This window comes from Lycium ferocissimum, chromosome 1, assembly GCF_029784015.1.
Source record: "Lycium ferocissimum isolate CSIRO_LF1 chromosome 1, AGI_CSIRO_Lferr_CH_V1, whole genome shotgun sequence".
NCBI lineage: Eukaryota > Viridiplantae > Streptophyta > Magnoliopsida > Solanales > Solanaceae > Lycium > Lycium ferocissimum.
The window spans coordinates 52,880,736-52,892,943 of NC_081342.1; the positions used below are offsets into that span (position 1 = coordinate 52,880,736).

The 12,208-nt window shown below is 36.3% G+C and overlaps 1 protein-coding gene across 1 annotated transcript; it reads right to left on the minus strand.

Moving 5' to 3' along the window:
- Nucleotides 1-2,698: 2,698 nt before the first annotated feature.
- On the minus strand, nucleotides 2,699-8,572 carry LOC132065245 (borneol dehydrogenase, mitochondrial-like). The gene is made up of 4 exons (XM_059458536.1): nucleotides 8,414-8,572; nucleotides 7,286-7,626; nucleotides 5,124-5,550; nucleotides 2,699-3,005 (listed from the first exon to the last, which is right to left on the minus strand). Exons 1-4 carry the CDS (start codon nucleotides 8,434-8,436, stop codon nucleotides 2,699-2,701), a joined length of 1,098 nt encoding a protein of 365 aa, XP_059314519.1. The 5' UTR covers nucleotides 8,437-8,572.
- Between the last annotated feature and the right edge of the window lie 3,636 nt (nucleotides 8,573-12,208).

Below are 12,208 nucleotides of genomic sequence, written 5' to 3' on the forward strand. Positions count from 1 at the left end.
GACACCTCCTTGTTAGTCCAAACTCTTTCTAGGATGTCAAACTCTAATAGAATTGGTGGACGACTATTAATCAGGTAACATGCTGTTTGAACTGCTTCACCCTAGAATGATTTAGGAAATTTAGTCATTCTGAGCATGCTTCTCACTTTCTCAACAATGATGCGATTCATCCTCTTAGCTACACCATTGTGTTGTGGGTTAACAGGAACTGTCTTTTCATGTCTGATCCCATGTCTTGAATAGTACTCTTCAAATTCCCTTCAAGTGTGCTCACCTCCATTGTCAGTTCGGAGACGCTTTAGCTTTCGACCCGTATCCCTTTCCACCGGAGCGTGAAACTTTTGAAAAAAATTGAAACACCTGATCTTTGATTTTCAAGATATAAACCCACAATTTTCATGAAACATCATCAATAAAAGTAATAAAATATTTGTTATCGCTCATCGATTCTACCTCCATTGGACCACAAACATCAGAATATACTAAATCAAGTATACTAAATTTTCTTTCAGACGATGTCTGAAACAAAAAACTCTATGTTGCTTACCAAATAAGCAATAGTCATAAGATTTTGCCATCATACCTTTGGAACAAGATATAAGTTATTTCTTGTCAAGAATCTGTAATCCTTTGTCGCTCATATGACCGATTATTCTATGCCACAAATCTGTAGAACTCTCATCTTGAGCTGCATTCAATTCACCTAGGCAAATTTTTGCATTTGTCTCGTACAACGTGACACGAGCAACTCCCTTTGCAATCACCAATGAACCCCTGGTGAGTCTCCATTTTTGGTTTGCAAAGTAGTTTTCGTATCCATCTCCGTCCAAAGTAATTCCTGAGGTCAAGTTCATCCACAAATTAGGTACATGACGCATATATTTTAGACCAATGTGCATCCGACATTTGTCTTGATAGAATGTCACCGATTACTGAAATCTTTGAGTAACTTGTGTTACCCATTCTAACAATGCCAAAATCACTTGCTACATATTTACAGAAAATATCCCTTATTGGTGTGGCATGGTAAGATGTTGTTATGTCAACCACCCATTCTGACTCTACACCTGCCAAGTGCATGTATTCCTCTTCTTCGTCTATGAAGAGAAAAAATCTATCATTGATTTGCATTGTGGCAGTTGTGTTGTCGTCATTCTTCTAGCCACTGCCTTCACCTTTGCCCCTTTTCAGATTTGGGCAATCTCTTTTGAAGTCACCTGGTTGATCGCAATTATAACAATTTCTAGCTATTGATTTGGATCAGTTCTTAGACTTCTCACGAGCTCCGAATCTACCATAGTTTCTTGAACTCCTTTGGTGACTCCTACTTCTACTTTATGTGATGAGAGCATGTCCATGATTTTTAGGTTTTTTTCTCATCTTCTCATTGAGTGGAAGAGCTGTTATGGCATCTTTCAGCTCAATAGAGTCCTTACATACTAGATGGTTGTTTCTAGATTGTCATAAGAAGATGGAAATGAGTTCAGGAGTACGATAGCTTTATCTTCCTCCTCAATCTTTACTCCGAGGTTGACAGTTGCATGATTAGTCCATTAAACATATTTAAGTGAGACACAAAATTTGTACCTTCACCCATATGTGGGGCGTACAATTGCTTCTTTAGGTATAATTTATTTGTCATCATCTTGGACATGTATAGATTTTCTAACCTTGTCCAAATTCCACATGCACTCTTTTCATCGATAATGTTATTGACCACATCATCTGTTAAGTACAACCTGATTACACTAGCTGCCTTTTCATCCATTTCTTTCCAATCCTCAAGTTTTATGGATTCAGGCTTTTTGGATTTCCCTCCTAGTGCCTTGTGAAATCCTTATTGGATGAGTAGATCCCTCATCCTCCTTTTCCATGTTGAAAAACCGCTATCGCCGTTGAATTTTTCTACCTCGTACTTTACTCCTGACATTTTTCACCGATTATAGTACTACCAACCGTGAACGGTATTTTTGTGAATGAGCAGAACCTATGCACTGATACCAGTTGTTGGAAATAGACCCACCACAAATAATATTCACGGTAATAAATGCGAAATAATAACGTAGTATCGAGATACGGTAACTAACAAAAGAGCAATTATGACACCAAGATTTTTATGTGTAAAGTCTTCTGAATAAGGGAAAAAACCACGAGCCCGAGATGAGAAAAGTAAGCCACTATAATGAGAAATTTTACACTAGTTCCCGAGTAAAATACTCTGAAGACCACTACACACTCAAAAGAAACAACTCTCTTTCGATTTTCCCACCTCACTACAATATCACTCACACTCTCGTTTCCTCACAAACTATCTTATCTGTGAAACTCTCTTACTTTTCTCTCTTTCTATTGTTGTGTTTTAATGAGAAGTTGATGGCTTCTATTTATAGGAAAATTAGCCTCCCCTAAGCAAGCCTTGATTTCCTTGCAAATTGCATTGCCAGTTGCCAACGCAAGTTGGCATGAAATCTGTAACAATTGGCTCTGTCTGGATTTGGACAAACTTTGTTTTGACATCATGGAATTTCTTTTCTCTTTTTCTTGTACATATATAATGGGTATGGACCCCATCATATTCTAGTACAGATTTACTTAAAAGTAAAGTTAACAATAAGAGAGGAGTACTCCGCTCTCATATTACAATTTGCTAAAATGGCAAATGGATGCAAAACAATTAATAAGGACATGGAAGAAAGTCTTAACCATTATCAAATGTGAAGTACCCCTTCTTGGATTTGATTCTGAATTGGACATAACTATATTGATCATTCTTCAATAAAGCTTTAGCCATCCTTGTTAGAGTTATAGCTCGTGTGAATAACCTCTCTATTTTTGTCAAAACTCCAATATTAGCAAGTATGATAGCAATAAATCTGACTTCTCTATAACAATTTCCAACTTGAATTCGTCTTTGATTCATCAATTGTTTGATTTGATGAATGTAGTTCTTGAGGTGTGACTGAATCTTGTTATCCACATTGATCATCTTACTAGAAGAAAGAAATCTATTTTGCAGCAAGATGTAATTATGACAATTGTTAATGCACTATCGCAACCCTTTGGAAAATCCATGGTCTCAGCTTCATTGTTAGTGCAAACTCCAAAGAAAGAGAATAAAACCACGATCATGTTGTCCTTGGAATCTATGGGAATACAATCTCCAGGTGTCTCACTAGGATTGCATTTACAACATCTCTCTGTGTTTAGTTTCAACATTTGTGCAGTTGGCTTATCCCACTTAATCATTTTGATGTCCAATTGTTGCATGTCACCTATTTTTAAATTCCAGCAAGAGAAATTAGATATTTTAAAATCAAGCTAGTCAACCAACTGACTTGATCAATGATTATGTGAATAGAGATAAGAAGGTGATTAAATCTCTTGCTGCATAGATCTCCTAACAAATACTAAAAGGAATACACTGAAGGAGTAATTCATCAATGTTATTTAGTTTAGCAAGCTACCAATTGATAAACATGGCTCTGACTGATTTTTGTTGGCATGGAATCCCACATGAATCGACAACAAAAAAAGCTAGACTTGTTTTATATGCCCTTCACTAAATGGGTGTTCAATGGTGTCCTGGCTGCAATTCCTGCAACAATCACATTTAGAAGGCCCCTGAGTTCCAATCCTATGAATTCTGTCATTAGTAGGCTATTTTGAGAGCAAAAGTCTAAGCATAAAAAAGAAAACTTGAAGGGAGTCTGGAAGGCCAAACTTTCTTAGAGAGAGAAAAAATTATGGTTACTTTGAGAATTTTTCAGGCTGATTTGTAAGTGAATTCACCATTTTAATCTGTTAGCCAAATAGGATAATCCTCTCTATTAGCTTAAAATTTAATATTAACAATATGCTGGACAAGGCAGTCAGCGAGGACCTTTCTAATAGCTTGTACCTTCCATCTGTTGGAATCAATGTAGCAAAACACATTTATATTCTTGGATCTAGTTCCTAGCCCCTAGGAGAAGCTTTCTATCCAGGGGGCTCATCCCTGCCCAATTATTCAACCAAAAGGAAGTAGTACCATTGCCTATTTTCTAGAGAATAAGATGTTCTGTATTAATCTTAGACTTCATGAGTCTTATCCATATGTATGGATCTCCATAGGTCCATTTCTTTGCAAGTGAATGAGATCTTTTATAATTTCCAGCTTGTAAAAATCCATTAGCATAGAAGACTTGATTATTAAATTCCACCAATTCTTAGCAGAGTGCATCACAATAGCTTTGCATTGGCCTAAAGCTTGCACCAGCTTTCGCAGTTGGAAAACACCGTTTTTTCCATTCATAACATGGATGAATAATTCTAGGTCAATTTCCTTCTACAGAGAAGGTAATAAAATTGTCCACCAGCAGTTTATCACGACCTAAAATTTTAAGGTCGCGAAGACACCAACTCCCACCAAGTCAATAAGCCATCCACAACCCATTTTATATAATTTAATTAAGGAAATCAATGCAGAAGAATCAAATAAGTCACTTTTAAAGTCTTAATAAATCTGATAGTCATAAAAACATGAAATAAGTGCTACAACTCTCAAAACCTAGTGTCACTAGTACAAGAACTGGCTAAATAGAAATACAAGCCTGGGATGCAACCCGAAATACTGTCTAGAAAAGGAAAAGATAGGAAATAAACATAGAAGGAAAATTCAGTAATATAGATCAGCATGTAGATCACCCTGAATCATTTGAATGGCCTCCAACGACGTAGTCTCGAGATCCACTAGTGCCGGAAACAAAATCTGCACACAAAAAGGTGCAGCAAGTGTAGAGTGAATACGGGATAACAACTTGTACTCAGGAGCATCATCGATCGGCCCTAAACTAAAATAGAGAAAATGGCTGGTCTTCGAATACTACTTCCACACTTAACCGCTGTTAGTCCATCACAACAACAATCACAGGTTACAAGCCTAGGTAAGAAGCCTTTAAATCCTCAAGTCCGTCTAAGTATCCAATAAGCAAGTGAATACAATTCAATCAACAGTTTAATCAATACATCCAAACAAGGAATCAATGAGATGATATGAATGTAAATATATGCAAATACCATAACATGGCACCGGTACCCGATGCAAGTTCTCATTACTTCACAAGTATCGGAACCCCCTTAGTTACCTATTGAACATTGATAAACCTGGATTCTCAATTGTGTATCCTCCAACAAAAATAAAATCTTGGCCACTCACATACTTAGACTCATCGCTAGCGAGGAAAACAACAGTTTCAGCCACATCATTGCGTGTAAGTTTAGCACCATTTAAGGTAGAATAAACATGTGAACCTTCCTTACCCATCTTTTTTAAGGTATCAAAAGCTGCTGCTGTAGGAACAACGTATGGTGACACACAATTCACACGAATGCCATAACGTCCTAAATTAACTGCAGCATTCCGAGTGAGTCCTAATATTCCATGCTTTGAGCTCGTATAGGCATGAGGACAAACACCACCTAGCGATGCACAAACACTAGTAGTGGAAATTATGCTACCTTGACCACGAGGGACCATAACTCGGGCCGCTTGTTTCATCACAAGAAATGTACCTGCAAGGGGAAATAAAATTTGCGCTTTTAGTCTCGGACATGTTGATGAGTTCTGGAAACCTTCAGGGAAAATTGAATACTAGATTGCTGAAATTTAGAACAAGATTATCAATCTCAATGCCAATGCTACTCATTGCTATAGGGAGGCAAACACGATTGCTAACTCTTTAGCCAAACATGGAGCTACTAAAGATACTTCAAGAATTTTCTCTAATATCAACGAGCTCCCTCAATCTGTGAGGGGAAACTACATTATGGAAAAGGCTGGCTTAGGCCTCATTTGTTTTCATTAAGATTAAGACGTCTGAATCTGAATCTGAATGCACATCTGAATGATTAAGATGTTGTTTCTAGGTCTGAACACTGAATGATTAAGACTGTTTATTTTTCAACATCTGAATGTGCATAATGTATTCATTTAAACATAATAAATATACAATTCAAATAAAAAATAACTAAATATCAGAAAATAAATATAATAAAATAAAATATTATTTGATAAAAAATGAAACACTTATGTTCACTACAAATGGTGTAGACGACTTGTAGTCATGGTGGGTAATGAGTGGAGGTGGAGGGGTAGGTGGGTGGTGGGTGTTGGGGTGAGGGATGGGAGATAGTAGGGGTGGTGTGGAGTGGGGTTGGTGATGGGAGATGGAGGTATTGGGGAGTGAGAGTGGGGTGGGTGGTGCGGGGGTTGGTGGTGGGGAGCGGGTGGTGTGGGGTGGGATTGGGGTTGGTCGGGTGGGGGTGGTGGGGAGTGGGGGGTTGGAGTGGAGGGTGGGTGGTAGGGTGGGGTTGAGGGTTGGGGGTGGGGGTGGGTTGGAGCGGGAGAGTGGGGTTGGGGGTGGGGGTGGGTTGGAGCGGAGAGTGGGGTTGGGGGTGGAGCTTGTGCTAAAAAAAAATTCATACAAATATACCGCTTAATGATATTAAGACTTGGTTTAAGATCTTAATGATTAAGACCTATTCAGACCCAATAAGTGCTTAGATCTTCATGCAAACAAATGAACTTAATAGCCTAAGGTCTGAACCATTCTGATTCAAACCTCCAATAAGTGCAAACAAATGAGGCCTTACTAAACTTCAGGATCAAACCCCACAACAAAAATTAAAAAAAAAAAATATAAAAAAAATAAAAAAAACGAATAGGTTGAGGGCATTGCTCAAGTAAAGTTTTTGTTTTAGTAGAATCCTTATATTGTCATGGTACCTTTTCTGTGAGGTTATCGGATTAAGGGTAAGTCCCTTGTAGTATTTTTGTATACTAACCGAAGGTTAAGGTTTTATGTCCCCCTCTTTGTGTTCTTTATCAATAATATACATGGTAGAGGTCTAGGCCAAATCACCACGGTAGGTGAGAACCTGACTAGATGGATTTATTGAAAGAAAAAAATAATGAGTTCTGATTCGGATCCTTGTGATGTCCGGTTAAGCACTTTCATCCTTCAACTAGTGGTCTTATGCTCCTTTGCTTATAAGCTTCACAAATTATATGAATTATTAAATGATGAATTGTTCAATTACCCATTTATTAGGTTTAACTTGTACTTCTTGTATCAAAGTAATATAGTTCTAAAATATAATCTAAATATAACATATTTCTTAATATTAAGAAGGGACTAAAACAAGTTTTTAGTTAATTCGAAATTAAATATGCTTAAAGTGAAATATCACAAGGATCAAAATGAGAATTTATCAATAACGTAGGAATAAAAAATGCAATTTTCCGTACCTATGAGGTTAATACTAATGACTTTTTCGAATTCATATTTTTCATTGTCAAGAATGTTGGATTTTACTTCTCCAGCAATACCAGCATTGTTGTACATGATGTCTAGCTTCCCATACTTGGAAACTATCGTGTTCACTGCATTTTCCAAGTCTTCTTCTTTTGTAACGTCACAATGCACAACTGTGGTTGATGACGGATCCAAGTCTTTGCAAACTTTTAGTGCCAAATCATCTTGAATATCTGCGATCACCACTTTAGCTCCATGTTTTGAGAAAAGTCTTGCAGCAGCTTCACCAATGCCACTAGCAGCACGGGTTATAATTGCAACTTTACCTTCTAGCCTAAAATAGTCAATATTGTGTGTTGCCTTTAATATTTATATCAACTATGCCTAGCAATCAAATAACTCGAAAAATAAATAAAAAACTAGTATATCCAATTAAATTGCACTGATATAGTGATATGTATCATTCGTCATTGTGTACGTATTACACACTAGAAAGGCACCTTTAACAAAGAAATAGGAATAAGAAAGCAACATTCAATTTGTTTGGATGCATCCATTAGTACTAACTAATACTCTTTAATAGATGTTGGTTTGAACGCCGTCTAAAATTGTTGACTTTCGACAAATTTAGACGGGAATGTCCGCCAAAACATAAGCATATTTGGCTTTTTGGCAAGAAATCCTTTACTATTCCTGATTGATCTGCTCCAAGAAATTAAACCAATAACAAAGTAGAGAGAAGTTTGCAATTTCCATGTAATACCCAGACCAAATTCTCATTTTTCACTTTCCAAAAGTATTTAAGTTACTACATACAATAACGGTGTGAATTTTTTTATACGATTAGTGCAATTTAACTATCCGAGTGCAATAAAAATTAATTATTTTATTTTTCAGATTATCATACCAAACGGTTGACTTAGCTTGATGGTATTAAAAACTTATAGACTATTGATGCACAAACTGCACCAAAATTACTACGGACGACAAAGGTTACATGACAGAGTGATTAGAACATGTTAGAACTCCTTATTTTCCCTGCCGCGCACGATTTCATATTTAAAGCAAGTTGAAACAACAAAATCAGTTTATCTTAAACATTTAATCAAGGAATGTATTACCTTCTTGCAAAATTTACAGCCATTGAAAAATGTAAGAGCCCTCAAAGTCTTCAAATGGAGGAGAAAAGAAAAATGCTTGGCCACTTCTGATATCTCAAAAAGGTTCGACACATTAATTATAAGATGGGTTCATCTCTCTGCTGTATTATATAAAGGATAGGATAGATGTATTATTAGCCACAAATTATCAAAATGATTCGACAAACTATATGATGTCATACCCTTAGTTGTGATTGAATTTCATGTCCAAGTCCGGCCAAGGAAATATCACAAATTTCAAGGCTCTTGTGTCTTGTTATTTAACCAAAATTATCAAAATTAAGATTACTAGTGTGCATAAAGTGAAAAGTAGTTGTCACTTTTTATGGTGATTTTAGTTGCAATAGAATGTCTTATTTCTTTCCGTGCTTAATACTAGTTGATTTATTAAGAAGATCACAAATATAACAATAATGACAGTAGATATAAAAAAATAAAAAAAAAAAAAAAAAAAGAAGAAGAAGAAGAAGAAGAAAAAAATTACTTATTTTGTGCGAGTTAATTCCCTAAATTGTGCAAAGAGGTTTAGGATTCTTTAGAAACGCTCTCTAGCCTACCAAAACTCTAAAATATAGCAAACCCTAACCCTAAGCTCGCTGGCGGCGAGGTTTAGCCATGATGAAGGGCAACAATGGCTGGCCACCTTTTCCAGGAGGTGAACCACCACCAATAAAGCAATCATACCTCAACACACTTAAGCCAGAAACGAAAACAACCCCACAAAACCCTATTCCTATCAAAGAACTTACATACTAACATACATGCATGGAGAATCAACAGTAGTTTGAGATGAAGATGAAGTGAACAATATGATCATGTAGGAGAATCTTCAATATGCTGACATTGGAAAATTTCCATATGGCTGGCCAGAACTAGAAGAACTATGTAGAATTATTCCTCTACAGTGCGAAATCAAGTCGGAGTGCAAGATAGTTTTTGTACGTGATATATAGGCATGTTTTAATAAGATTGTTGACTTTGGAGGACTATGTTCATGTGATGTTGAAACCTGCCTATTATCTCAAAGCCAATAATGTTTATTATAAGATGAGACCATTGATTTGGGAGTCATGGTTCAATCCGGAGGTGGAAACATCCACTGCCCTTGCATGGATTTCTTTCCCAATCTATCGCCTAAATTTTTCGTAAAAGAATCATTGTTTACGATGATGAAGGAAGTTGGAAAGCCACTTCATGTGGATATGGATACAAAGAATCAATCGTGACCAAGCTGTGCAAAAGTGAAGATTGAAGTAGGCCTGTTACGAAAATTCCCAAAGAGAATCAATATTGTTGGAATCAAAAGAACCAGTATTGGAGAGTTTTTTTTTTTTTTTTTTTTTTTTTAATTTTATTTTTATCATGGGTCAATATCAGATATGACTATATGCCTAAGTACTGTAAATCATGCGGACTTTAGGGACACAAGGAGAGTGAATGTTTTGTTCTGCATCCTGAATTGAAACCAATCAAGGAGGAAGATAATGAAAAGACTGAAGGACGTTCAAAAGAGGAACCAATGAAGACTCTTGCAAGTGATAAGAGTGTTAATTAATCAGCAACAAGAAAAGTTTGCACAAGATAAGGATCAATCAGAAGTGAAGGATTCCGAACATATAGTATGAATTATAATGGATGGAATGAGACAAGGGATGGTAAAGTATTTAATCCACCAAACATGAAACGAAAGCGAAGTGAAAAGGTGGACGACATTGCTAAATCTCCTAAAAGAATAGCAAGGATGATAAGGTGCAAACCAGCAATTCTTTTGCAACATTGGGTGGCAAGGAGAATGAACATGCAGTAACAAAATCAATGGGATGTAAACCATGGGTGGAGGCTTCCTTTGGAAATCAAAAATCACCTAAGAAAGTAGGAGGGGAGTTGGCAAGCAAACAAAATAACACTGAACACACATGCAAGGATAATGAATCAGTACAAGAAGTAGTGGTGGTTCAAGATCAATCTTCTGATAAGAAATATACAACAAAGGAGTGAAGGATGTGTAATGTTAGGCTCAAGCTAATGAAGAGCAGGAGATATCCAAGGTGGAAAAGGCTAATACAAATGAAGAAACATATTTTAGTAATGATAATACAATGGACATGTGTTACACCTTGGAAATTTCCCGTTAGCGTACAGTGAATAGACTAACAAAGGGAATGATGTATACGATGTTTTGATAAGTAAGAAATAGCATTTGATGACCCTAAACGATATTTCAAAGACATTTAAGGTAAGGAAAGAAAGTTGTTAAGGAAAGCAAGTCATATGTTGTGTGTCGGACAAAAATTACTGGTATCTAGTTAATGACGTTCTAATGATGCTTTGGAAAAGAGTTATAACATCCCTTAGATTAGTAATGAGGTGATGAACAAGTGCCAAGAAGGTTCCATAAGGATTGGAGATCAAACGAGTCGACGAGAATGATTTCGGAAGAACTGGCATTATACGGCCCAACATACTGGCCGTATAAATTATCTTGCCGTATGTACGCGTATAATCAGCCCAGAGTGGCACATCTCTCTGGACCAAATCTACGACCAGAAATACGGTCAGTATAAATTATACAGACTGTATGTTGGTCCGTAGATCATGGTCGGGACAGATTTTAAAATCATATAAGGACCTCTCTCTCATTTTATTTTATTTCATTTCTCTCCTCCACAAGTCAAGAAACCTCTAGAATATTCTCCACTCTTCATCCATAAGAATCCAAAGGAAATTGATGATCAACTTCATCAAACCAACAAAATCAAGAGTGTCAAACCCATTAAAGTTCATCTAAGTCAAGAAATCCCATTGGAAGTGAATTAGGGTTTTGGTGCAAGAAGAGTATTTACACTCAAGGCCTATTTCTACAATATCTAAGGTAAGTTTTATGATATTTTCATGATGTTTGAGGTATTAAAAAGTTGAAGCACTTGGATTGTAGAAGAATATAGAAAATGGGTCATAAATGCAAGCATAGTGTCATTTTTTAATAGAAGCTTGGATTGAATTGTGGATATTGATATGTTGTGATTATAAATATGCTATGAACGACATTTAGAACATGGGATAAGCATTATATGTGAGAAAACATAATAGTGAACTATGACCATGATTATGGAGAATTTGAAGTGAAATTATGAAATGTGAATAATACAAATGAATGATGATTGCTGTTTATGATATTGTGATTGTTGTTATGAATGTTTGGGAGTTGATATGGAATATGGAGGAAGTCGTATAAACAAAGGAAATGCTGCCCAATTTTCTCTAGCTTTAGTAAGCACGTCTTTATAATTGTTTAGCTAATGTCGATACGAACTCCGCCGAAGGTAAAGACGTGGGCATTAAAGGAAAACGAGCAAGCAATAGAATAGTTAAGCGACAAGGGTATGTGAGGCTACTCCTTTCTTTCTAAGGCATGAATCCTATGGCATGATTTTCCTCTTTCTTCAATAATTTCCTACATTCCGAAAAACTAATAGTCTATGTTCATGAATAGCCATATGAGATAAGAGATACATTATGAACACGATAATGATGATGATGAGCTTAAGTTTAAAGATTCTAGAGTCCATGATATGATGTTCCTATAAAGCTAATGATGCTATCTATAATCCATTGATGTTATTTATTATATACACTCACCTTATATGTTAATTCCTTCAAGGTGAGGCAGAATATGTATGAATGTTCCATAATAGAATCGGGGGTTCACGACCTTATGTCACCCCGATAAAGTATGATTATCTATGAGTCCCCATG

Bases quoted from the DNA above. Each gene is read 5' to 3' on its own strand.
- LOC132065245 (XM_059458536.1), bottom strand. From the start codon at position 8,436: ATGGCTGTAAATTTTGCAAGAAG. The intron at 7,627-8,413 runs GTAATACATTCC...TGACTATTTTAG, and splicing joins GCTGTAAATTTTGCAAGAAG to GCTAGAAGGTAAAGTTGCAA. The intron at 5,551-7,285 runs GTACGGAAAATT...TTCCCCTTGCAG, and splicing joins CATTAGTATTAACCTCATAG to GTACATTTCTTGTGATGAAA.